The 27,452-nt window shown below is 46.6% G+C and overlaps 2 protein-coding genes across 5 annotated transcripts in view; both read left to right on the forward strand.

Annotated features, from left to right (window-relative positions):
* LOC116941564 (potassium voltage-gated channel subfamily KQT member 4-like) overlaps positions 1 to 13,444 on the forward strand; it is a 262,834-nt gene extending 249,390 nt beyond the window's left edge. For both annotated transcript variants that reach the window (XM_032952741.2, XM_032952742.2), the window contains one exon: positions 5,794 to 13,444. In XM_032952741.2, the coding sequence (XP_032808632.2) occupies positions 5,794 to 6,702 (909 nt within the window). In that variant the 3' untranslated portion in view covers positions 6,703 to 13,444. The remainder of the gene's footprint in view (positions 1 to 5,793) is intronic.
* A 2,927-nt stretch (positions 13,445 to 16,371) lies between these two features.
* Positions 16,372 to 27,452, forward strand: part of LOC116941563 (uncharacterized) — a 29,140-nt gene continuing 18,059 nt past the window's right edge. For all 3 annotated transcript variants that reach the window (XM_076066616.1, XM_032952738.2, XM_076066617.1), the window contains exons 1-6: positions 16,372 to 16,720; positions 17,565 to 17,630; positions 22,742 to 22,816; positions 23,977 to 24,060; positions 24,636 to 24,722; positions 26,093 to 26,170. In XM_076066616.1, coding sequence (XP_075922731.1) covers positions 16,624 to 16,720; positions 17,565 to 17,630; positions 22,742 to 22,816; positions 23,977 to 24,060; positions 24,636 to 24,722; positions 26,093 to 26,170 — 487 coding nt within the window. In that variant the 5' untranslated portion in view covers positions 16,372 to 16,623. The remainder of the gene's footprint in view (positions 16,721 to 17,564; positions 17,631 to 22,741; positions 22,817 to 23,976; positions 24,061 to 24,635; positions 24,723 to 26,092; positions 26,171 to 27,452) is intronic.

Genomic DNA, 27,452 nt, shown 5'->3' on the forward strand with positions numbered 1-27,452 from the left:
ACATCGACTCACACAAGCACATAGAGCCACACACATGCAGACATATCGACGTACATACACATAGCGACTCACACACGCACATATCGACTCACACACTTATGGACTCACACACACATGGACTCACACACACATCGACGTACACACACACAAACACATCGACTTACACACACATTGACTTACACACATACATCGACCCACACACATCGATTTACACGCACACACAATGTTTTTTATTTGCACTTACACACACACACATCGACTCACACACACACATAGACCTACACACACACACGAAGAAATGGACTTACACACTCACATGTAGCCACGCACACATATCGACTAACACACACACAGACATCGACCCACACACACAAATACATCGACTTCCACACACACAGACACATATGGACTCAATCACAGACATTTACTTACACACACACATAGACGTACACACACAGACATCGAATTTAGACGCACACTCATGGATTTACATAAACACATCGACTCACACACACACATAGACTTACACACACGCATCGACTTATACACACGCACACATAGACTTACACACAGACATCTACTTACACATACACACACATAGACGTACACACACAGACATCGACTTTAGACACACACACATGGAGTTACACAAACAAATCGACTCACACACACATAGACCTACACACACACATATCGACTTATACACACACACACATGGACGTACACACACACACATCAACTGACACACATATCGACTCACACACACACACATCGACTTACACACATCGACTATACACACACACATGGACGTACACACACACACATCGACTCTCACACACACACATCGACTCACACACACACATTCACTCAGACATACACATCGACTTACACACACATAGACCTACACACACACATATCGACTTATACACACACACACATGGACGTACACACACACATCAACTGACACACATATCGACTCACGCACACACACATCGACTTACGCACATCGACTATACACACACACATGGACGTACAAACTCACATATCGACTCACACACACATTCACTCACACACGCATCGACTTACACACACACACATTCACTCACACACACGCATCGACTTACACACACACATCGACGCAGACACGCACATCGACTCACACACACACATGGACTTACACACACACGTTATTATAGTAAAAATTACTAACGTAATTGTTAAATATCAGTTGTCTATACACACACACACCAAGGACACAAATTGACTAACACACACATCGAATCACGCACACACACAGCGACTTGCACTCACACACATCGACTTACACACAACAACCGCCATTCACCACTAAGTGGCGGTGACGTCACCACGATGCTTATGCCAGGCGATGTGCAGCTTGAGGCCACGTGAAGTGTCGAACACACACACGGACCTAGACACACAAAGAAATGGACTTACACACTCACATGGGTACACACACACACACACGTTGTGGCAGACACATACATTGACTCACACACACACACATCGACGCACACACACACATGTACTCACACACACACATGTACTTACACACACATGGACCAACACACACACATCGACTGACGCACACACTTGGACTGACACACACACATATTGACTCTCACACACACACATCGACCCACACACACACATCGACGCACACACGCACTAATGGACTTACACACACATGGACTAACACACACATCGACCCACGAACACACACACATCGACTCTCACACACACACACCGACTCGTACACACAGACACATCGGCTCACGCACACACACATCGAGGCAGACACTCACATGGACTCACACGCACACATAGACTTAGACACACACGTGATTATTTAAAAATTTAGTAACCTAATTGTTAAATATTAGTTGTGTACACACTTGCACCAGGCATACACATTGACTAACACACACACATCGACTGACACACAGACATATAAACTCACGCACACACACACACACATCGACTCAAACACACATCGAATGATACAGACACATACACGGACGTACACACACACGGACGTACACACACACTAATATCGTCGCAGACAGGCACAACGACTCACACGCACACCAGGACTTAGACACTTTAATAATAATAGTAATATTTACCAAGTAAATTTAGAAATATTAGTTGTCAGCACACAAACAAAAATATTATTATATTCCCAAGGTTATTATTTAAATAAATAGCCTTTTGACCGTCCTAGGATGGAAGCTGTAATATTTACGAAAACATTGAGCAGAGTATCATTGTATCTTGTGTAAATGAAATTGCAGTGAATCTTGCACAAAACGATGTCATCAAACACTCCACTGAATTTCACTTCAGGACTGTATTAATGGCAGTGATGCTTGCACTACGCTATGTCATAAAACCCCTCACTGTAGTGAGGGAAAAAAATATTTGATCCCCTGCTGATTTTGTACGTTTGCCCACTGATGAAGAAATGATCAGTCTATAATTTTAATGGTAGGTTTATTTGAACAATGAGAGACAGAATAACAACATAAATCCAGAAAAACGCATGTCAAAAATGTTATAAGTTGATTTGCATTTTAATGAGGGAAATAAGTATTTGACCCCTCTGCAAAACATGACTTAGTACTTGGTGGCAAAATCCTTGTTGGCAATCACAGAGGTCAGACGTTTCTTGTAGTTGGCCACCAGGTTTGCACACATCTCAGGGGGGATTTTGTCCCACTCCTCTTTGAAAATCTTCTCCAAGTCATTAAGGTTTCGAGGCTGACGTTTGGCAACTCGAACCTTCAGCTCCTTCCACAGATTTTCTATGGGATTAAGGTCTGGAGACTGGCTAGGCCACTCCAGGACCTTAATGTGCTTCTTCTTGAGCCACTCCTTTGTTGCCTTGGCCGTGTGTTTTGGGTCATTGTCATACTGAAATACCCATCCACGACCCATTTTCAATGCCCTGGCTGAGGGAAGGAGGTTCTCACCCAAGATTTGACGGTACATGGCCCCGTCCATCGTCCCTTTGATGCGGTGAAGTTGTCCTGTCCCCTTAGCAGAAAACACCTCCAAAGCATAATGTTTCCACCTCCATGTTTGACGGTGGGGATGGTGTTCTTGGGGTCATAGGCAGCATTCCTCCTCCTCCAAACACGGCGAGTTGAGTTGATGCGAAAGAGCTCCATTTTGGTCTCATCTGACCACAACACTTTCACCCAGTTGTCCTCTGAATCATTCAGATGTTCATTAGAAAACTTCAGAAGGGCATGTGTATGTGCTTTCTTGAGCAGGGGGACCTTGCAGGCGCTGCAGGATTTCAGTCCTTCACGGTATAGTGTGTTACCAATTGTTTTCTTGGTGACTATGGTCCCAGCTGCCTTGAGATCATTGACAAGATCCTCCCGTGTAGTTCTGGGCTGATTCCTCACCGTTCTCATGATCATTGCAACTCCACGAGGTGAGATCTTGCATGGAGCCCCAGGCCGAGGGATATTGACAGTTCTTTTGTATTTCTTCCATTTGCGAATAATCGCACCAACTGTTGTCACCTTCCCACCAAGCTGCTTGGCAATGGTCTTGTAGCCCATTCCAGCCTTGTGTAGGTCTACAATCTTGTCCCTGACATCCTTGGAGAGCTCTTTAGTCTTGGCCATGTTGGAGAGTTTGGAATCTGATTGATTGCTTCTGTGGACAGGTGTCTTTTATACAGGTAACAAGCTGAGATTAGGAGCACTCCCTTTAAGAGTGTGCTCCTAATCTCAGCTCGTTACCTGTATAAAAGACATCTGGGAGCCAGAAATCTTTCTGATTGAGAGGGGATCAAATACTTATTTCCCTCATTAAAATGCAAATCAATTTATAAAAATTTTGACATGCGTTTTTCTGGATTTTTTGTTGTTATTCTGTATCTCACTGTTCAAATAAACCTACCATTAAAATTATAGACTGATAATTTCTTTGTCAGTGGGCAAACGTACAAAATCAGCAGGGGATCAAATACTTTTTTTCCCTCACTGTAACTTAATGTCACTGTAGCACTGCATTTAACTCTCCTTCAATTAGTTAGAAAACACTGCTCTGATACTTTATTTTGTTCTGCTTTTGCTCGCTGGGGTTGTAATCAATTTGAATTCGATACAATGTCTGGAATATCACGGAGAAATGTATATATTTGATCGTAATTTAGAAGGAAAAATTAGACTTACCTTTTGTTTAAAGTGCTGAAGAAATAGATTAATACACCAAATATACTTTGTTGCTGCGTATAATTATTTATTTGATTAACTTTAAATTAAAAAACGTCAAATTTAAAGCCAATTTGCTTAAAGAAAATTCTTATGATAGTAATGACGGGGGGGGCGGGGCACTTTTGCAGTGACGTCACGTACTGATGTAGCACTGTGCTGCGTATATTTATTTTTTTACCGTCACTGTAAAAAAAGTCTGCGTAGAGTTATTTATTTGATTCACTTTCAATAAAGAAACGTGATATTTGAAGCGACTTTGCAAAATAAATATATCTTTCCGCTCGACCTTCTGCGTCAGTGTAAAAATCCACCCGTTCATGATTATTTTATTATTAATTACGGATGGGGGTACGGCATGTGGAGTGACGTCACGCGCGTTACACACATTTCTGGGCTATTATTAAAATAAAAGCTTTCTATGTACGTGAGTTTAGCGAAAGAAATATAAATATTAGTTGTCTGCACACAAACATTATTAATGTAATATTTGCAAGGTGATCATTTAAATAATAGGTTTTTTTTTATAAACGTGAGTTTAGCGAAAGAAGCAAGAAAAGAGTACTCAACATTGCCCTGGTGAGGCCTAGTCCCGTGCTGAGCCCCGGGCCTCGCCTAGATTGCCCAGCCGGCCAAGGTGGCATCTTGGCAGGCTGGGCCGCTACCCCTCACCCCCCCCACCCCAGCCACGATCCCCCCGCCCACTCTGCAGTAATATCTACGGCCTAATAGTGGTAGCATCTACCGACTGTATAGTAGTAAGTGCACGCATCAAGGTGGGGGGGGGGGGGGGAGAAGACATCACACTGTGAAGAATTTACTTGAGCGTTTTATGTATTTTAATAGCATTTTTAACTGCGAAAGAAAATGTCCCTCTCACCCCACCGAAGGCATGTGAGTTGGTATGGTCGAGCGCGCGTAATAAACAAATAAAGAGAAATCGCAATAAATCGGGAATTTAACTACTTTAAAGTTGAGGTTTGGAAAAAGGAATAGCGCTTGCTCACCACAGGCTTACGGTGTGGTACCTGGCTGTATTTTTTTTTAGTAAACCCCACCGTTTGAGAGCCAAATCCTCGCAAGCGTGCGAACACACACAGACAGACAAATAATGCCTTTTATAGGTAAGATGAACGACTTGGATGTACAAATGTCTGTTTATACATCAATGTGCCAGTAGGGGGCGGTGTTGTAATGTGGTTTTCCAAATAATGAATTTGACCCAACACACCCCCCACTACACGCGTGTACACACACCAAGAACAACAACAACAACCGTGATTTGCCACGAAGTGGAGGTGGCATCACCACGGCGCTCGTGCCAGGCTATATGAACTATAAGGCCACATGAAGTGTCGAACGCCCGCTGGTAGGAGGTCATGGAACAGACCGAGGTGCCATGGGTTGACTGACTGAGATGACTACTGGCAGATGCAACACCCACCCACTACACGCAAGCGTGCACATGCCAGGTGATCATGACTGACCAGTCCCGACCAGTCCTGACCAGGCCACACGCGTGCGTCTGTTGCTCTTCCTGAAGGTGCAGTCCATCGAGAAGAAGCTCGACTTCCTCATCGAGTTCTACCGCCAGTCTCTGAGCCAAGGCCTCTCGGTGGCCACCCCGGACTCGCACAGCCCCGTGGGGCTGCCGTTCGTGCGCACCACCATCTCGCGCTCCTCCAGCGTCGGCAGCCACGTGCTCGAGCACCAGCCGAGCGTCGAGGACTTCTCGTGCTCGCTGAGCCAGCTGGACGCCGCCTTCCCGCCGCTCGCGGGCCGCACCGCCTCCGGCTCGCTGGCCACGCGCAGCGTGCGCTCCTCGCCCGCCTTCGGGAGCTCCCCCACCGCCGTCGCCCACGGCGCCCGCTGCGCCGGCCAGCAGCAGCAGCAGCAGCTGCAGCTGCAGCAGCTCCTGCAGGCGGCAGCGATGGCGGCGGCGGGGGGCGCGACGGAGCCGCGCGGGGGGTCGCCGGGCGAGCCGGACTCGGACGTGAGCACGCCGCGCCTCTCCTTGCAGGGCCCTCTGTGCCCCAGCCCCGAGCCTCCTCCGCCGGCGTCGAAGCTCGTGTTCCCGCCGGGCTTCGCGGCGGCCGGTGACTTCCTCTCGTCGGATGGGCGGGCGCCGGGCGAGTCGCCGGAGCTCGCCGTGGCGTGCTACGCCAAGCTGCTGGGCGGCTCCGAGATGCCGCTGCTGCTCCACACGGTGAGCGAGCTGGACGAGAGCGTGGGCGCCGAGGACGCCTACACGGCGTGGAGGGACACGACGCGCCTCTTCGGCGCTGGGGACAGTGACCGGGCGGGAGAGGCGGCCGGGCGGCCGATGGGAGGGGAGCAGGTGACCTTCACCATCGGCGACGACGACACCGCCGTCCGAGCGTGGAGCAGCCCCGGGAGGACTCACCTCCGGACCGCCTCCGCCGAGGAGACGCTCCATTCCTCGTTCCTATGACGGGGATGGTACAGTTGGAGGGTGGGAGAGAGAGAGAGAGAGGCATCCAGCGGTCAAGTTGTTTTGCGTATTTGCCATGCTGCCAAAAGACATTTTTGTGGATTCATGAGAATGATAGAATGGGTAATTTGTTGGGGTTGGGGAGAGATTTTGCAATGAAACGCTGCCAGCTTCAGTACAAAACACTGGAGGTGTGCTTTTTTAATGTGCTATTGTTTTAGGGCAATATTGTGGGTTTCACATTCCGGACACCATGGAGCCATCGCTCACCTCAATGCCAACAGAACCAGAATCCGCGTTAATCAAAGAATCAATTTAACATGACTCCCATGAGTGAGTTTCCAGAGCTCTGGGCTGGCTTGGGGATTTTGTAGCCGAGTTCATAAGCCTTAAACGAAACCCTGCATGCAAGCAGCAGGGATCGTATTTTCTACGGTTGAGTTCATGGGGCAAATTGTGGCCTTGACGCAGACCCATTTTTTCCCAAAGTTCGAACCTTCAGGAACCACAGCCTGGGAATTCCACTTTTCACGATCCCGCTTTCAAGGGTTGAGAGCAACAACCTCATGCAACACAAATCTACGAAATACAACTTTTCACGCCAGTTATTCATATTGGACAATAGCTTGCACGTAAACTCCACAATTCCCAAACAATAGTGCATTTCCTTTTTGTGCACAAGACCCATATTATTCGCCAGATATACATTTATGAGGAACAAAATGTCTATAATTGTGCCAGGGTTAGGGTAACGGTCGTGCTGGACAGCGAGCAACTAGATTGTTGTCCCGCACGCCTCTTGCGTGCACGCTCCCACGTCACGGCGTCGATTGCACTTGAACGTGTCGTACGCGCAAAGACACCGCGCTGGAGTATTTTTTCAGAGCTGATTATCGCAAATGAAACGTCGCGGAGATGAGGGGCGAGGGGAGGGCGAGGCTGAGGGTGAGGAAGATGAACGATGCTTTAAACCGGGACGCCACACCGACGTTCCGACCAACGGGCGTGGGAGCGGGTGGCGCTCGTTTGCCATCGTGGCCAGCGGTGAGCGACGATTTTGAGAATCATCGACCGACCGACGAACAAAAGCCTGAGAAGCTGAAGCACGTGGCCTGAAGTGCGTGCGGGTTTAAACAAATTGACGACTGTACTTTGAAACAAAAGCGCACATTTCTGGAAGAGAAAGGGTGGGGGTTGTGTATAAAACCTGTCATTTTTGGGGGGCGTGGCAATTCACATCATATCCACGAGAAGGCACTTGATATACAGAGATTTGAAAAATACATTTTTTTAACAAAGAAGAATGTCTCTTTTTGTAAATCCAATGAAGGCTGTTTTGTGTGTTTTACACATTTGAATGGAAATTGGAAATTGCAGCAGTGCTGCTCGTGTGAGATAATCCTCAAGGTACTTCATCTGAGGTTGGTGAAATTTTAATAAATTTTCCATGGTGTGGGTTTTAATCAATTGCGATCTCCGGAAATGTAGAGTCACTCCTTCTTTAACAGCATCTGTCAGGCATGCTAAGCTTCTGCTACGAAGTAAATGGCTGGATCGGCCAGCGAAATCACCTTGGATATAGGGCCCCATAATAACGTAAGAGATGCTGCCGTGGTGTGACGGTGAGTGCAATGGGATTCAGAGGTCGCCGCTTCGATCTCCCGGCGTGCGGCTGAAACAACGACGCAAGTTTCTTAAATCCCCTCCCCTCACCCCTCCCCATCACCACCTCTGGCCCACCCAGCGGTGTAAACGTGAACATCTCGGGGGACAGTCGATCGGCAAGTCGCGCGCGGTGCGGTCAAGTGTCGGTATGTACTGTCTGTTGAACTTCTCTCGCACCGCACGTAGCCAGCCGTGCGGGAGACAGGACAACAAAGTAAACCCAACAAGCGGTTCTATCAAGGTGACCAACATAACAAGAAGATCACTTTTTTTTCGAATTCGGTGCAAAACTCTTTATTAACAGGTCCCTGTAGGGTGGGCTGGTAGGAACGTTGGAATTTTGCGCAATTTTATTTTTACACCCCAACAGCACGAGATTTCACTTCGTTAAAGTATTGAAAGGGGACGGACGGACGGACACATTAATCTATTGCAGGCTGGTACACTCAGTTTACAACTTCGTTCCTACCAGTATAAGAGCTGCATTGCACGTGAAAGCACACGTACAGTTCTTACATTGCGTCCAGTGCCGGATTGAGCTCGTGCGGGGCCTGTAGCATATGTTATAAAGGGGCCCCAAATAATAAATAAATAAATAAATAGATGTTTAAGACACATTTTTTTATTTGCATAGTAAACTTATTGTATTTTTGCATTTGCTATACAGCCAGAAAATACGACAATTCGCTAACCTTAAACACCCAGTCGTTCATAAAAGTTAAAGGCAATGTAGTACTATAGTCATAGAGCCGGTGCAGAATCACTGAAACCGGAATTGATAGCTGGAAAGCATTTAGCGCAAAAGCCCTTGAGAGTGCGGTGCCCGTAGCATACGTAGCTCCTTTTGCTGCTAGGATAATCCGGCACTGATCACATCACGAAGCAGTCCGTAAGGAGCCGCATTGCGGCTCCGGAGCCGCAGATTGCCGACCCCTGGTCTAGAAGAGGGCTCCCTGGAGCCAGAGGGAGCTTTGTAGAGCTCCCTTGAGAGGACGCTATTCTGGCAGCAGTGGCTTCGGCAGAAAAATGCCAGGGCTTTACCGTTCCCTGGTATTCTTCTATTCGCGTAAAACGTTCAATGGATTTAGAATATGGGACGTCGCAAGGCAGAGGCCAGCGCAAGGAGAGGATGCTTCGGTTATGTGGCTCATTTCACAGCCCACGCCCTCGTGAAGCCACGACAATGACGTTCAACGTTATCCATCGTGTGCATGTTACTTAGGGCTCTAAACCGTGCACTTCGAAGGAAGATAATTCAGAACCTCTTTGGTTGGGAAATCCTGCAACTCAAGTTCTTACACTGCATTCGAACATTTCCATGATTATGTATTCATTGAATTCCTAATTTTGCCGAACGGACCGTGGGATTGATGGAATATCGTTTCGGTGAAATGGTAGACTCCCCAAATTATCCCAAATATAAAAAATATATTTTTATTACATTTGAAATGCAGACATTGTAGACAAGTATTGAAATAAGTGTAATGCGCAGCCCTTTATCAATCCACTGCTGCATGAAGGCCTCCTCATGCCGAGTCGGTCACGGAGGTTGTTTGGCCATACTTCACCACGCTGGTCAGGGTGGCTTGGTGAAGAGGGAGCCTCAGGACCAGTTCAGATTTTCACCACTGCTGTTAGCCGTGGCCTGGGAGCAGGCCATGATCAGATATCATTCGCCGCTGATGTTAGCTGTGGCTGGGAATCAAACTCAGGTCACCGGGTTCTTAGCGCAGTATGCTAAGTACCGTACCACCACTCCACTTGTCAGTGTAGGCATTCGGACAAAGCGAAGAATGTCAACCGATGTATCTCTTGTTGCGTAGTTGCTGAGCTTAGAATACAGGACCTGTGGCAGTCGCACAGAATGTGTCACTTTTGCAAGAGTCTATTCGTAGGAGATGCACAATGTGTAGATTCCCCTCGGTGGATCCCGCAGTCCACGTTCACCAACCAACGCGTGCGCACGTAGGCACGCACGTACACGTACGCTGAACGTCTTTTCGCGTCGCACGTAAGCCAAACCGTGCTAATCCGGAGGTGCGGGAAAACACGTGGGAGGCGTCGCGTCATGCACCCGGTCAGGCCTGCGGGAGATTGGTGAACGACGGAGAGCGGGGCGCGTGCGTGTCACCCGCGCGGCGGGGAAATGCGCTTCATAAAACCACCGAGCCAAATCAATCTCTTCGCAGCTCAGTGTTGAATCTTATCATGGGATGTGTCGGGGGTTGTGCATGGCATAGCGTGGTTGGGCCATGGGCACTCGTGCAAGGAATAAAATGGGACCCCCGCCCGCCCGCCTGCCCGCCCGTCGAGTTTCCCCGACCCTTTGTAGCCTGGCACCCCGAGGGCCTCTCGAGGGACGTGCCCCCCCCCCCCCCCGTGCAGTAAGTTGCACTGCCTGCCCACTCGGCAGCTCCGCCGCAGCCGGCGCGGTGGCTCTGTGCTCTGTGCCGTCGAGCGGCCCAAGCAGGCACCGCCAGGCTGCTGTCGCGCTCTGTGAAAGCATCACTTACATTGTGCCTTTATTTAAACGTGACCTGCCGAGCGGCGCGACACGCGTTGCTCATGTGCGGTGCAGCCAAATGGGTTCTGTACCAGGGCACGTGCACGACAGCGGTACTACGTAATGCATATGCCAAACGCTTTTTAAAAAAAAAAGTGTACGATGGTTTTATTTTTGGTCATTGTCGCTGATGCTGTGCTTGTTCAACTTTTCACGATATCGAGCGGAGAAATGTGAAGAGAGAGAGGGGGCAAACTTAAGGGGACAATTTCATAAATTCCATTAATATAATAATAATACTGCTGCTCTATTTAAGACCGAGAGCAAGTGAGGGCTTTACCATTCTGGCGAATTGCCCGATGATGCTGGATGTAATTACCAGCGAAACGTCGTATTCAAACTGTAAATGTTGTGGATTCACTCTTCAACACACCGGTGGGCTAAAGTAGTGAACTAATTGTCTTTTGTCAACGTGACACTTTTTTTTGCTGATTGGCCGTGTCGGGTGGTGGAGGGTTACGACACATTCATAAATAACGCGATCTAACCCAAAAACCTTGATTATGAAAATTATGAATACTGTTTAACACTACTTTAACATAACGATCGTATATCATCACAGTTGCAGAAAACTGGACTGGCAATCCAGAGGTGGCCGGTTAGATTTTAATTTTCCAAAGTGGCAGTTCAAACAAGGGCGCAAGTTTCCTAAACTCCCCATCCACACCGCCTCGTGCCCACGCAGCGGTGTAAACAGTCACCACCACTGCCAGTCGACCGGCAGGTCGCGTGTGGTGGGGTCAAACCGTGGGCACTCCCACCTCTTCGTAGACGTTTCTGGCCGGCGTGGAAGAGTAGACCAAATGTCAAGGTGAAGCGGCTCCTTCGAGCGGAGAGGACCCTTCCGCCAGCAGTGGCGTGAGAGAGCCATTGCAGTGCTGCGCCTTTACCCCTGAAAGTTCAATATTACCTAGGGGGTTTGTGGGAACGACGCCCGGGCTGGGGCTTTTAAAATTTGTCACGGAATATTTTCCGGGTCACGGGGTATGGCCTGCAACTTGTTAGCCACAGCTATAGCGAGAGGGTGTTTCGGATGTGGGTGGTGTGCCGGGCGTGGAAATATTTCTTTTGTTGCCGTGTCGCCGACGCGGCCGATATTAATCCCGGGGCCTGGCATGTTTGCTCTTGGAAGAATTGTTGTCACAGGGTCTTTTCACATGCATTCTACAGCAGATGGCGAAAGATTTGGTTAATTGTCTGCAGAAATTAGCTGGGGGGGGGGGGGGGGGTGGTGAATGCAACTGGTGACCTGTTGTGTAAAGTGGCTCCCTGACCGACTGCTGGGCCATCCGGCCAATGGGGACGTCGGCGATCGTTGATTTTTTTTTTTAAATGGGGGCCTCTTGGGAACCAAAAGTCATCAGAGAATGCTCAAGACTAAAGCCATGAGGAAAATCCCAGCAATCGCCACAGATCTCTCGTGCAAAAGAGACTTCCCTTTTTTTCCAAACTCCAGTTTTCCCACCAATAAGTGGCTGTTTCAGCCGCGATACACGCGCGCACTACAACATTTGTGAATAATAATTTGCAGCCCTTTGGCAATCCACTGATGGATGAAGACAGCCGCGCACCGTAGAGATCGTGAGAGTTTGTTTGGCCATACTTCACCAGGCTGGGCAGTGCGGGTTGAATTGTGTGAAACCAGTGGTTCTTCGTATCACCCTAATCCACTGACGTTAGCTGTAGGCAGGGAATCTAACTCGGGTCACCAGGTTCGTAACACGTTGCAGCCGCTACTGCCCCCATAACAAATTGTAAATAAAAACGGACCTATCCATGACTCATGCTCCCTGTGCCACCCACCCTCATCGATCTTAAATAATGAGACACCGGGGGGGAGAGATCCCACCGTGGTTTGCTCCAGGGCTGCCAGATTGGCTCTGCTGTTGGTAGGAGGTTCTGATGGTTGCACACATCTTCAGCAAATGTCACCCATGGCGTTTGTGCCAAAATTAAAATGAGTTACATTTGGACAAATGAAGTCCTAATTTGGTTAAGGAATGGTCCTCGGTACCGAGTGACAGCGGTATTTGCGTGTAAGATTCGAAATGACCAAATCAATGTTTTGCCAGTTTTGCATTTTTCAATGATTACATAATCCGAAGACACACGGTCGTTTAACTTGAAATGTCGTCGTTGGGTTTTTTGTCGTTGTTTTCAGCCCGTTTTTTGCCTGTGTGTATGACATTGATCCACTACTCTGGAATGCTGCTGTCATGATCTGTGAAGCTGCATGCCGTCATGATTCATAATGGTAACTTCGTGCTGAGACGTTTTGTGATGGCGTTTTATACCAGTTGAATAACTGACACACTTGAAACAGAGAGGAAAAGAAATACGCTTTGAAACTGTTCAATTGCAAATATTTTCTATTTTTGTTTTGTTTCGCATAAGCATTTAACACTCAGATTAAGGTCTGCTCGAATTAATGTCCCGATCGTTGGTGTAACATCGTAATTTTATTGTAATAATGACCAATAAAGCACAGTTTCATATATTATTTGCATATTCGAAGAGACTTGCCCAAGCGCCTGCTTCTTTAGTCTGCGTTTGTCTACTTCTTTGCGGGCTGTTGAGCCGCCGGGGGAGCTGTGTTGCCTGGAGCTGGCCTGGACAAATCATCTGACACTGCTCAAAAACTAAGCAAGGTTGGAGCCTGGATGGTGCTTGGATGGGTTAATACCATCCCCGCGTGTACGCTGAATGTACGTTGAACTTCTTTAGCACCTTCCATAGCCAACCACGCGAATCGGAGATGCGGGGCAAGTACAGCAAATGAAAACACGAGAAGCAGTTCTAAAGAAAATCACCACCACCACCACCCATCTCCATCGTCATCATCACAGGCGTCATCCACTGGGGGGGTCAGTAAAATAAACACACCCCAGCGAGGTTTTGCACCGTTTGGCGGTGACTTCATCGACGCGCCATGTGAATGTGGAATTTCAGAACCACCATTGGATATGGGCATCGCCCAATGCTTGTTTGAACATGGGTGCACTCTGAAATGTTCCGTTTGTGCTCGGTGTATTCGGCAAGCTTTTATACGCACGCACGCATACATAAGACAAAGACAAAGATCCCCCATATAGCTTTAACAGACTCTAAGGGCAAGTGCTGTTAGCGAGCACCTGTGAAGGCCGCAACGGTACACGAGGGGGTGGGTGGCCAGCACCACGCCCGACCGCCTTTGTCTCCCTAGTGACAATGCTTACACAACGCACCAGGTACTCATTTGAGGCTGAGTCGACCTAGGAGAGGCCCAGGACCGGTTCAGATAATCGTCACTGGTGTTGGCTGTGAGCGGAAATCGACCCTGGGTCACCAGGTTCGTAGCGCAGCACGCTAACCGCTACACTACCGCTCCCCATACACACACATACACACATACATACAGTGAGGGAAAAAAGTATTTGATCCCCTGCTGATTTTGTACGTTTGTCCACTGACAAATAAATGATCAGTCTATAATTTTAATGGTAGGTTTATTTGAACAGTGAGAGATAGAATAACAACAACAAAATCCAGAAAAACGCATGTCAAAAATGTTATAAATTGATTTGCATTTTAATGAGGGAAATAAGTATTTGACCCCTCTGCAAAACATGACTTAGTACTTGGTGGCAAAACCCTTGTTAGCAATCACAGAGGTCAGAGGTTTCTTGTAGTTGGCCACCAGGTTTGCACACATCTCAGGAGGGATTTTGTCCCACTCCTCTTTGCAGTCATTAAGGTTTCGAGGCTGACGTTTGGCAACTCGAACCTTCAGCTCCCTCCACAGATTTTCTATGGGATTAAGGTCTGGAGACTGGCTAGGCCACTCCAGGACCTTAATGTGCTTCTTCTTGAGCCACTCCTTTGTTGCCTTGGCCATGTGTTTTGGGCCATTGTCATGCTGGAATACCCATCCACGACCCATTTTCAATGCCCTGGCTGAGGGAAGGAGGTTCTCACCCAAGATTTGACGGTACATGGCCCCGTCCATCGTTCCTTTGATGCGGTGAAGTTGTCCTGTCCCCTTAGCAGAAAAACACCCCCAAAGGATAATGTTTCCACTTCCATGTTTGACGGTGGGGATGGTGTTCTTGGGGTCATAGGCAGCATTCCTCCTCCTCCAAACACGGCGAGTTGAGTTGATGCGAAAGAGCTCCATTTTGGTCTCATCTGACCACAACACTTTCACCCAGTTGTCCTCTTAATCATTCAGATGTTCATTGGCAAACTTCAGACGGGCATGTATATGTGCTTTCTTGAGCAGGGGGACCTTGCGGGCGCTGCAGGATTTCAGTCCTTCACGGCGTAGTGTTTTACCAATTGTTTTCTTGGTGACTATGGTCCCAGCTGCCGTGAGATCATTGACAACATCCTCCCGTGTAGTTCTGGGCTGATTCCTCACCGTTCTCATGATCATTGCAACTCCACGAGGTGATATCTTGCATGGAGCCCCAGGCCGAGGGAGATTGACAGTGATTTTGTGTTTCTTCCATTTGCGAATAATCGCACCAACTGTTGTCACCTTCTCACCAAGCTGCTTGGCAATAGTCTTGTAGCCCATTCCAGCCTTTTTGTCCCTGACATCCTTGGAGAGCTCTTTGGTCTTGGCCATGGTGGAGAGTTTGGAATCTGATTGATTGATTGCTTCTGTGGACAGGTGCCTTTTATACAGGTAACAAGCTGAGATTAGGATCACTCCCTTTAAGAGTGTGCTCCTAATCTCAGCTCGTTACCTGTATAAAAGACACTTGGGAGCCAGAAATCTTTCTGATTGAGAGGGGGTCAAATACTTATTTCCCTCATTAAAATGCAAATCAATTTATAACATTTTTGACGTGCGTTTTGCTGGATGTTTTTGTTGTTATTCTGTCTCTCACTATTCAAATAAACCTACCATTAAAATGATACACTGATCATTTCTTTGTCAGTGGGCAAACTGTACAAAATCAGCAGGGGATCAAATACTTTTTTTCCCTCGCTGTATACACGCACACCCCGTGTGCATCAGCTGTTCGCTCTGGGCACGCGCAGCGGAGCCGGTTGCGCTGTGGCCGTGCGTCGCGGAACTGTGGGGCCATTGCCGTGACGAGAGGGCCCACGGACGTCGTGGGGAGCCACCGAGAGTGGGGCAGGGGCGCTGGGAACGTCGCTTGTGTGGAGCCGCGCCCGCGTGCCACGGTCGCTGCGAGGCGGAGACCGCCGCCGCCCACCTCCCCCCCCACCAACCCCGCGGCGTTGTGAGCGTCCGGCAGTCGAAGCCAGGGGACCCCCGCGTGCGCTCTGAGCTGCCCAGACTGGACATCTGTGTGGGGGGAAAATAGCAGCTTCATAGCTACACTGATTTCCTCCTGCAGTCTCGATGCAGCTCCCAATTATGTTTGTGCAGAGCTGCGAATAATTACAAGGTTACGGTTCATATTGGAGGCTTTTTTTTGGGGGGGGGGGGGGGGGTGGGGGGTGACGGAAGATATAAACGCGTCGTTAAACCCGCCACCACCCGATACAGCCAATTAGTGAGGTTCGTCACCTTGAACAAAACGTGCCAATTCGTTACTGCTTCAGCACACCGGCGATGTGTCGGAAGGGTAAAACCCACAACATGATTCACAATTCGAGTGCCGCGACGATTCGCCGGTAATTGCGACCAGCCTCGTCAGGCGAGCGCCAGAGTTGTTGAAAGTCGTCGGGAACGCGTCGAGATGATGCTGCTGCTGCCGTTCACGAGAGAGATGCTGCCGTTGAGACGCGCGCTCGTCGCTACGGCTGCCGTGGCGCTCTGCATGTTGCTCGCAACTGGTGAGTTGTTGTTGTTGTTGTTTTTACCGGCACGCTCACCGATTGGATACTTTTGCATTCGCAATTTGAAGGTGGTTGTGGGTTAAGAAAAACCACAAGAATAATGCGATGACAATGCTGTAACGTTCAGCATTGTTATCGCAAGGATTTCCTTCGATCGAGAGACTTGGTGAGATGTTAACTACCTCGCCTGGTATGCAGGAGGTCGTGGGTTCGAGCCTGACCCTGACGCCTGCTGTTGTATATTTGGAGTTTGCGTGTGTCTCTCTCTCCGTGGTGGCGTGGATTTTTCTCCTGGTCCTCCGGTTTTTCCCTCCACATTTAGAAGCACACATTTAGTGTACTTGGCTGCCGTAAATATCCACATGATAAGCCACTTTATTGAGCCATCGTTTGTGGATGGGTTGCTTCTGATTAAAATAGAGCTCTAGTGGGCCTTAGCTGGTAAAATAAAAAAAAATAGTTTCGTTTACAGTTTAGCTCATCTTCATTGAAAACATTATATTAATAGGAAAAATAAATGTCCCTGGGGAAACCGGTATCTAATAAATAGCCATAGCACAGTTTATTTACATTTTTCCAATAATCTGAATGAGTTTTTGGATATTTTTTCCTTCAGTCGTGGTTGTCCTTTTGGTAGACTGGCCCCTGCCACAGGAATGTGGAATTGTCCAACACTTGCTCATGGCTACCAATGGAATTGAGCACCGCCCCAATTGCTCGTTTCAGGTAAAAGGCACTCCGGTTTTGTGCGCTGTTACCTTTCGTTACTCGTTCGATTTCTGCACTGTCGAGCGATTGATACGTGGATCGTTCTGATTTCCCCCCCCCACTTTGCCCTCAGTTACCAGGAACTTAAGAAATCACGACTTCGTGTTGAACTCCAAGCGGGGAATCTTAGTGACGAACGGTGAGTTGTGTTTTTATTCCAACCCTTTGTGATCCGTGAGTTTATTTCCTTATTTACTTTAAATGCGAATGTTTGTGCCAACACCACCGTTGTGACTCCTTGCAAAAGGTTTATGTTTCGGTGTTTGAACATCTTAAACGCCTGGCTTATCGCCAGAAACGGTCAAACCTATTCTCATACCACCATTGCGAATGTGCCTTGTGTCATCACGCATTTGCCTTGTGCTACAATTGAATACTTTATAGTTATCGCTCGAACAATGAGTTAATATTGGTCCAACGTGTATGTGCGTTGGACGTATTTCGCGCTGCGCGTAGCCAACCGCGCTAGTCGGAGGTGCGTGGGAAAGACAACAAACTGAACACAAAAAGCAGTCCGAAGGAAACGTGCTCACGGACAGTCCGTCCCTCAGCCCACTGCCGGATTGAGTGCCTCCCCAAAGCTACGCTTTTACACCCGAGGTTATTTGACCATACTTCACCACGCTGGTCGTCTACCGCTTGGTAAAAGGCTGGGGAGGGCGGGGGAAGTCAACAAAAATGGTAGATGTATCCTCTCCACCCCCCTTAACTGCCCACAACTTCTAGTACGCCTGCCACTTAGGAGCCCCCCCCCTCCCCCACGTCTACCCCCCCCCCCCCCCCACACGCTTGTCAACGTTGAACGCCTGCCCACGTTTTTAAGGATGGAAATTTGTGCATTGCACGATGCACACCGAGTGTGTCTCTCCGCTCATCATCGACGCAGTTATCTTGTGTCCTGTTTCTTTGCTCTCTTACAATACGGTTTAACAAAAACAAAAGCATTTGTAATTATTTTTACCCCTGGTCTGTCTTGGATGTAAGAGGTTGTTTGTCTCAATGAACTCTCGCGTGATCTACATATATGCCGTATATAGATGTAGAATACACGCACGTGTAGTAATAAGAAATTCCATGCGCAGTGGTGCATACCTGACCTGGAATTCTTTGGAGAGGTATGGGTTCCAATTATTAATGACATTTGCATTTATAGAGATTGCGAATCCGAGCCGTGTCTCAAGACGCCGGATGTGTAGTGGGAGGTGCACCTCATAGCGGCGACAACACCGCTAGAGCAGAGATTTATAGTTTTAAGCAGAGATTTATAGTTTAGAGCAGAGATTTATAGTTTAAAGCAGAGATTTATAGTTTAGAGCAATGTTTTATAGTTTTAAGCAGAGATTTATAGTTTAAAGCAGGGCTTTATAGTTTAGAGCAGAGATTTATAGTTTAGAGCAGAGATTTATAGTTTATAACAAAGGTTTATAGTTTAGAGCAGAGATTTATAGTTCAAAGCAGAGATTTATAGTTGAGAGCAGAGATTTATAGTTTAAAGCAGGTCTTTATAGTTTAGAGCAGAGATTTATAGTTTAAAGCAGAGATTTATAGTTTAGAGCAGAGATTTATAGTTTAGAGCAAAGATTTATAGTTTAGAGCAGAGATTTATAGTTTATAGCAGAGGTTTATAGTTTAGAGCAGAGATTTATAGTTTAGAGCATAGATTTATAGTTTAGAGCAGAGATTTATAGTTTAGAGCAGAGATTTATAGTTTAAAGTAGAGATTTATAGTTTATAGCAGAGATTTATTGTTTAGAGCAGAGATTTATAGTTTAGAGCAGAGATTTATAGTTTATAGCAGAGGTTTATAGTTTAGAGCAAGGCTTTATAGTTTAGAGCAGGGATTTATAGTTAAGACTAAGGCTTTATAGTTTAAAGCGGAGATTTATAGTTTAGAGCAGAGATTTATAGTTTAGAGCAGAGATTTATAGTTTAAAGCAGAGATTTATAATTTAGAGCAGAGATTTATAGTTTAGAGGAGAGATTTATAGTTTAAAGCAGAGATTTATAGTTTAGAGCAGAGATTTATAGTTTAAAGCAGAGATTTATAGTTTATAGCAGAGATTTATTGTTTAGAGCAGAGATTTATAGTTTAGAGCAGAGATTTTATAGTTTATAGCAGAGGTTTATAGTTTAGAGCAAGGCTTTATAGTTTAGAGCAGGGCCTTAGAGTTCAGAGCAAGGCTTTATAGTTTAAAGCAGAGATTTATAGTTTAGAGCAGAGATTTATAGTTTAGAGCAGAGATTTATAGTTTAAAGCAGAGATTTATAGTTTAGAGCAAAGATTTATAGTTTAGAGCAGAGATTTATAGTTTAAAGCAGGGCTTTATAGTTTAAAGCAGAGATTTATAGTTTAAAGCAGAGATTTATAGTTTAGAGCAGAGATTTATAGTTTAGAGCAGAGATTTATAGTATAAAGCAGAGATTTATAGTTTAGAGCAGGGCTTTATAGTTTATAGCAGAGATTTATAGTTTAGAGCAGAGATTTATAGTTTAGAGCAAGGTTTTATAGTTTTAAGCAGAGATTTATAGTTTAAAGCAGGGCTTTATAGTTTAGAGCAGAGATTTATAGTTTATAGCAGAGGTTTATAGTTTAGAGCAAGGCTTTATAGTTTAGAGCAGGGATTTATAGTTAAGAGTAAGGCTTTATAGTTTAAAGCGGAGATTTATAGTTTAGAGCAGAGATTTATAGTTTAGAGCAGAGATTTATAGTTTAAAGCAGAGATTTATAATTTAGAGCAGAGATTTATAGTTTAGAGGAGAGATTTATAGTTTATAGCAGAGATTTATAGTTTAGAGCAGAGATTTATAGTTTATAGCAGAGGTTTATAGTTTAGAGCAAGGCTTTATAGTTTAGAGCAGGGATTTATAGTTAAGAGTAAGGCTTTATAGTTTAGAGCAGAGATTTATAGTTTAAAGCAGGGCTTTATAGTTTAAAGCAGAGATTTATAGTTTAAAGCAGAGATTTATAGTTTAGAGCAGAGATTTATAGTTTAGAGCAGAGATTTATAGTATAAAGCAGAGATTTATAGTTTAGAGCAGGGCTTTATAGTTTATAGCAGAGATTTATAGTTTAGAGCAGAGATTTATAGTTTAGAGCAAGGTTTTATAGTTTTAAGCAGAGATTTATAGTTTAAAGCAGGGCTTTATAGTTTAGAGCAGAGATTTATAGTTTATAGCAGAGGTTTATAGTTTAGAGCAAGGCTTTATAGTTTAGAGCAGGGATTTATAGTTAAGAGTAAGGCTTTATAGTTTAAAGCGGAGATTTATAGTTTAGAGCAGAGATTTATAGTTTAGAGCAGAGATTTATAGTTTAAAGCAGAGATTTATAATTTAGAGCAGAGATTTATAGTTTAGAGGAGAGATTTATAGTTTAAAGCAGAGATTTATAGTTTAGAGCAGAGATTTATAGTTTAAAGCAGAGATTTATAGTTTATAGCAGAGATTTATTGTTTAGAGCAGAGATTTATAGTTTAGAGCAGAGATTTTATAGTTTATAGCAGAGGTTTATAGTTTAGAGCAAGGCTTTATAGTTTAGAGCAGGGCCTTAGAGTTCAGAGCAAGGCTTTATAGTTTAAAGCAGAGATTTATAGTTTAGAGCAGAGATTTATAGTTTAAAGCAGGGCTTTATAGTTTAAAGCAGAGATTTATAGTTTAAAGCAGAGATTTATAGTTTAGAGCAGAGATTTATAGTTTAGAGCAGAGATTTATAGTATAAAGCAGAGATTTATAGTTTAGAGCAGGGCTTTATAGTTTATAGCAGAGATTTATAGTTTAGAGCAGAGATTTATAGTTTAGAGCAAGGCTTTATAGTTTTAAGCAGAGATTTATAGTTTAAAGCAGGGCTTTATAGTTTAGAGCAGAGATTTATAGTTTAGAGCAGGGTTTTATAGTTTAGAGCAGAGATTTATAGTTTAGAGCAGGGCTTTATAGTTTAGAACAGAGATTTATAGTTTAGAGCAGAGATTTATAGTTTAAAGCAGAGATTTATAGTTTAGAGCAGAGATTTATAGTTTAGAGCAGAGATTTATAGTTTAAAGCAGAGATTTATAGTTTAGAGCAAGGCGTTATAGTTTAAAGCAGAGATTTATAGTTTAAAGCAGGGCGTTATAGTTTAGAGCAGAGATTTATAGTTTAGAGCAGAGATTTATAGTTTAGAGCAGAGATTTATAGTTTAAAGCAGAGATTTATAGTTTAGAGCAGAGATTTATAGTTTAAAGCAGAGATTTGTAGTTTAGAGCAGAGATTTATAGTTTAAAGCAGAGATTTATAGTTTAGAGCAGAGATTTATAGCTTAGAGCAGAGATTTATAGTTTAGAGCAGAGATTTATAGTTTAGAGCAAGGCTTTATAGTTTTAAGCAGAGATTTATAGTTTAAAGCAGGACTTTATAGTTGAGAGCAGAGATTTATAGTTTAGAGCAGGGTTTTATAGTTTAGAGCAGAGATTTATAGTTTAGAGCAGGGCTTTATAGTTTAGAGCAGAGATTTATAGTTTAGAGCAAGGCTTTATAGTTTTAAGCAGAGATTTATAGTTTAAAGCAGGGCTTTATAGTTTAGAGCAGAGATTTATAGTTTAGAGCAGGGTTTTATAGTTTAGAGCAGAGATTTATAGTTTAGAGCAGGGCTTTATAGTTTAGAGCAGAGATTTATAGTTTAGAGCAGAGATGTATAGTTTAGAGCAGGGCTTTATACTCTTTGGTTCTTTCGGTAAAGTCACGTAGGTAGAAAAATTTAATAAAATAAAAAATAATATATTACGACATTTCGATCGCAACACAAGCAGTCGTCCTCAGGCGGCAAAAATAACCCAGCAGTGGAACTGCTGATCCAGCGAGAGAGCAGCTACAACATCACGAGGTTATTTGCGTGTTAGTAATGTGGCTTTATAGTTTAAATAACCTACCAGGGGAGGGAGTTCATATCTCGCTACCTCGAGACCCAGGGTGCTGTTGGCATCGCATCATGGAATGGTTGCAGCCATAGCCTAGACGTTCTGATGCTGGGGACAAGGAACCTTCCTCATGCACCCCCCACTCACACCACTGTCGCGGTGCCAGTACCACCCCCACCAAAATATTGAGCCACCACTGCTTGCATCGTTTCCAACGATGCGGCTGCTCATGCAAGCAGCGCCCCGTTACCAACTCCTGATCAGCGACTGCTGATGACCAAGGCGTGGCAGCTCCTTCGAGACCCGTGCCTCTCCCCGGCTCCCTTGGGCCCCGTGTGTCGCTTGCGTTGCTGTGCCGCAGTGTCCATGCCGCTGCAGACGACGGTGCTCGACCTCATGCCCATCCTCAACCGCATGCTGACGTGGCCCAACAATGGTAGGGCCACGTGCGCTCGCAGTCCACACGAAACCCCGCGTCGTGAGATCGCGATCAGGGTTTATGTGTTGAACCGAGGTGAGCCGAGTCTTGGGATCATCACGCTTACAAGCATCGGCGGCTTGAGAGCTCCGAGAGACTGGTAGACTGGTCTGATGCTGCGCTGTGGAAACAAGTTGTCAATGACCTCACCTGCTATGCAGGAGCTCATGCGTTTGACCCCGGCTCTGACGCCTGTATATGTGGAGTTGGCATGTCTCTGTCCCCGTGGTCGTGTGAATTTTTCTCCAGGTCCTCTGGTGTTTCCCTCCACGTTTGGAATGAACATCACGTGTTTGGAGTATTTGGCTGCTTTTAATATCCACGTGATAAGCCGCTTCATTTGTGATAGCCAGGTCGTTTCTGAAAAAGAGCTGTATAGCTCAGTGGGCCGTACCTGGTAAAATAAAATTAAAAATATGGTTTAGTTTGATGGCTCTTTTTACAACCATTGGGGATGGAGTGGCAGCACAGTGGTAAGCGCATTGCGTGATAAACCCAACCACCCGAGTTACATTCCCGGCGACGGATAGCATCGGAAGCAATTGATATCTGTTGTTACATTGTATTTTATAGCTTTATTTTGGTGATTTCGAAAACATGGTTAAGCCATGTTTCTTGCGGAAGTGCGGAGTTGGCCTGATAACTTGAATCTAAATTGTCTTGTGGTTGTTATTGTTTGACTTGCATCACACTGGGATTTTTGCACACGGCGTTGTAATACGGTGTTTTTTTTTCTGGAAGATTTGCTGGTTTATCCAGGATGTTTCTGTTGTGTGTCGTCGCTTTAAGATGTTTCTCTGTTCATATTTAGTTTGTTGCGGTTGCATCCAACTCAAGCGCCGCATGGCTCACAGGGCTATATCTAATAAATGAAACTTTAAAAACTTGAAACTTGAATCCGAGCCGGTCCTGGGTGACCCCATTCAGTGAACCCACTCTGACCGACATGGTTAAGCATGACCCCGGACAGACCCGGCTGAAACCGAGCCGTGCAAAATCCTGCACCGGAGTAAGAAGCATGTAAGAATGATTGCGTTGCTATTTGTGCATTGTGTGGCCGAGTGATGGTGGATGGCGGAGGTGTGTTCACGCGGCGTGTGCATGATGCGTGCTTTCAGCCTCCCAGGCAGAGCTCTCTTCCCTGGCTGTGTCCGCGAACTTCTCCTCACCGCTCTACTCTATGGCCATGTACGTCTACAATGGTGAGAGCGAGACCATGTCCATTCATCCCTCTCTGGGGTCTCTCCCGGTGCGCAGGCCAGTCAAGGACACATCAAGCCGGACCCAGTCCGTGGCCGACTTTGCGGTCGGTGGACTCACAGAAGGCCTGTTGATTACTGTCGTGGACACTGAAGCCAGCTCCATTACACAGTCTGGGTTTATCATCCGGAGGTTTAACGATCAATCATTGTATATCGATTCGTAAGCTCGTGTAAGAGGCGCTGAATCGCACGCGTAACGACGCAAGTGTCGCAAATCCGCGCTCGTGCCTTGCTACGCGTCTTCGCGCACTCTGCGTTTTGCGCACACTTTCTATTTGTTCTGCTCGTGCCCGTGGTTCTACTCCATATCTCACGGCAGCTAATGCACGCGCGCACGCACTTGTCCATTAAAACGTTACATGCTTTCGAAGATAAACGCATGCAGGAAACCGCACCCCGTAAAAATCCATGCGTGTGCGCGATTGTTCCCGCATTATTTTGCTAACGCGCGCACGTTGGCGGGTGAGCTCACTCACTCGCTCGACCGCCCGCCTGCCCGCCGTGACTGTTGCCAGTGACGGACAGGAGGATGCTCCTGCAGCAGGAGAGACATCCGCGCCGGCAGTGCATCTGCATCGACTTCGCCAACCCGGACCAAACGAGTGAGCAGCCGATCCTCCCCGGCGTACGCGCACGGACCGAGTAGCAGCCTGTGCCATCGATGTTCCGAGTCGTGAATAACAGCTGCCGGCTTCAGAAGACAACGAGTGAATCCCACTCGTGCCCTCCCTCGAAGGGCGCTCACAGTGAACACGAGTTTAGACAGTGGCCCATAGACTCACACAGAGATACATAGACTCACACAGAGACCCATAGACTCACGCAGTGAACACGAGTCTACACAGAGACCCAGAGGCTCACGTAGAGATCCATAGACTCACACAGTGACCCATAGACTCACACATATACCTATAGGCTCACAGTGAACACGAGTTCACATAGTGACCCATAGACAGACCCATATACTCACAGTGGACACGAGTTCACACAGAGACCCATAGACTCACACAGAGATCCATAGACTCGCACAGTGACCCATAGACTTACACAGAGACACAGAGGCTCACGTAGAGATCCATAGACTCGCACGGTGACCCAAAGACTTACACAGAGACACAGAGGCTCACGTAGAGATCCATAGACTCGCACGGTGACCCATAGACTTACACAGAGACACCGAGGCTCACATATAGATCCATAGACTCGCACGGTGACCCAAAGACTTACACAGAGACACATATACTCTTTGTTTTTTTCGGTAAAGTAACGTATAAATAAGAAATAATAAAATAACATAATAGCATACGACGTTTCAGTTGCAACACAAGCAGCCATCATCAGGTACAGAAGAGCTAAATTTACGAGAGAGAGGAAACACATAACCCCAGATGTATGCACAGACACCCAAGTAGGGGGAACTAACACAGATACAACAGGGGACACAGAGAGAGAATCATACCAAACAAACAGGGTTTAGCAAAATTTGGCAACCATATATAGCAACACAGACGGTCGGTCAAAACACAATTAACGCATAGTCTGGTTGATTACGCTATTTCAAAGATTGCTAAATTGCAAGTTAAGTATGAAATTTTAAAAATACAGACCGCACACACACACATAGACATCCAAGCAGAGCCAACCAGCACAGAGTGAAGTCACCTTAAATAGGCAGAGAAGGTAAGGCTCAGAGACAATGGGACAAATTAGCATGAGGTATGCATGGAGCAAAGGGGGGCGTGGGAAGTGCGGAGCAGCAGCGCACACTCGGCCAAGAAGGTAAGGCTGAGAGACAATGGGACAAATTAGCACATATACTCACAGTGAACATCGACTCCTGGCAATATAAGATGAACTGCACTAAAAAAAAACACATGACAGAGTTAAACGGGATTTTTTTCGGAAGGTCCTTTCTTATCGCACACATTTTAATGTTGCCTTTACTGCCGTCCCCTTAATCCCTCCCCTACAGATGTGTACGATGTGATTGTCCTGGGGAAAAACGAGCCGATCATCCCACAGCTGATCTTTCCCCGTAAGCCCCTAACGGGTAAGTGTGAATGAGCCGATTCAGCAACCGGTGTTGCCTTTCAAATGACTTTTAAATCTCAACTGAAAACCCGTTTCTTTAGAACGGCTTTTTGTGTTCAGTATTGTCCTTCCCACGCACATCCGATTAGCACGGTTCGCTACGTACGGTGCGAAATAAGTTCAACGTACGTACATTAATTGGGGAAACTATTCAAGGCAGACTGAGATCAAAATGATGCAATTGTAACGACTTGACACACTTCTATTGCGATGGCACTTTATTGAAGACACGACGCTCACTTGACATCAGGCGGAGACCCCCACTGCAACAGCCCTGAGTCCCCCGCGCATCTCCCCCTTATATACCAACACGAGGCCACGCCCCCCTTCTCGATCATTCTCGCTGACTCTGGACGCTCGCTCCACCAGCAGACTCCACCGTCCTCCTCCGTCACCTGACCACGCCCCCTTCTCGATCATTCCCGTAGACACCAGTCCCTTCGCACTCACAACTGACTCCCCTGTCATTACCTCCCGTGGCCACCAGTCCCTTCACACTCACAGCTGATACCCACTGTCATTACCTCCCATAGCCACCAGTCCCTTCCCACTCACAGCTGATACCCCTGCCATTACCTCCCGTGGCCACCAGTCCCTTCGCACTCACAGCTGATACCCAGGTCATTACCTCTCGTGGCCACCAGTCCCTTCACACTCACAGCTGACACCCCCTGTCATTACCTCCCGTGGCCACCAGTCCCTTCGCAATCACAGGTGATACCCCCTGTCATTACCTCCCGTGGCCACTAGTCCCTTCGCACTCACAGCTGACTCCCCTGTCATTACCTTCCGTAGCCACTAGTCCACTCACACTCACAGCTGACTCCCCCGTCATTACCTCCCGTAGCCACTAGTCCCTTCGCATTCACAGCTGATACCCCCTGTCATTACCTCCCGTAGCCACCAGTCTCTTCCCACTCACAGCTGATACCCCTGTCATTACCTCCCGTGGCCACCAGTCCCTTCGCACTCACAGCTGACTCCCCTATCATTACCTCCCGTAGCCACCAGTCCCTTCGCATTCACAGCTGATACCCCCTGTCATTGCCTCCCGTGGCCACCAGTCCCTTCACACTCACAGCTGATACCCCTGTCATTACCTCCCATAGTCACCAGTCCCTTCGCATTCACAGCTGATACCCCTTGTCATTACCTCCCGTGGCCACCAGTCCCTTCACACTCACAGCTGATACCCCCTGTCATTACCTCCCGTGGCCACCAGTCCCTTCACACTCACAGCT

This window comes from Petromyzon marinus, chromosome 12 (assembly GCF_048934315.1).
Source record: "Petromyzon marinus isolate PM22_M1 ecotype Great Lakes invasive population chromosome 12, UKy_Petmar_22M1.pri1.0, whole genome shotgun sequence".
Lineage (NCBI taxonomy): Eukaryota > Metazoa > Chordata > Hyperoartia > Petromyzontiformes > Petromyzontidae > Petromyzon > Petromyzon marinus.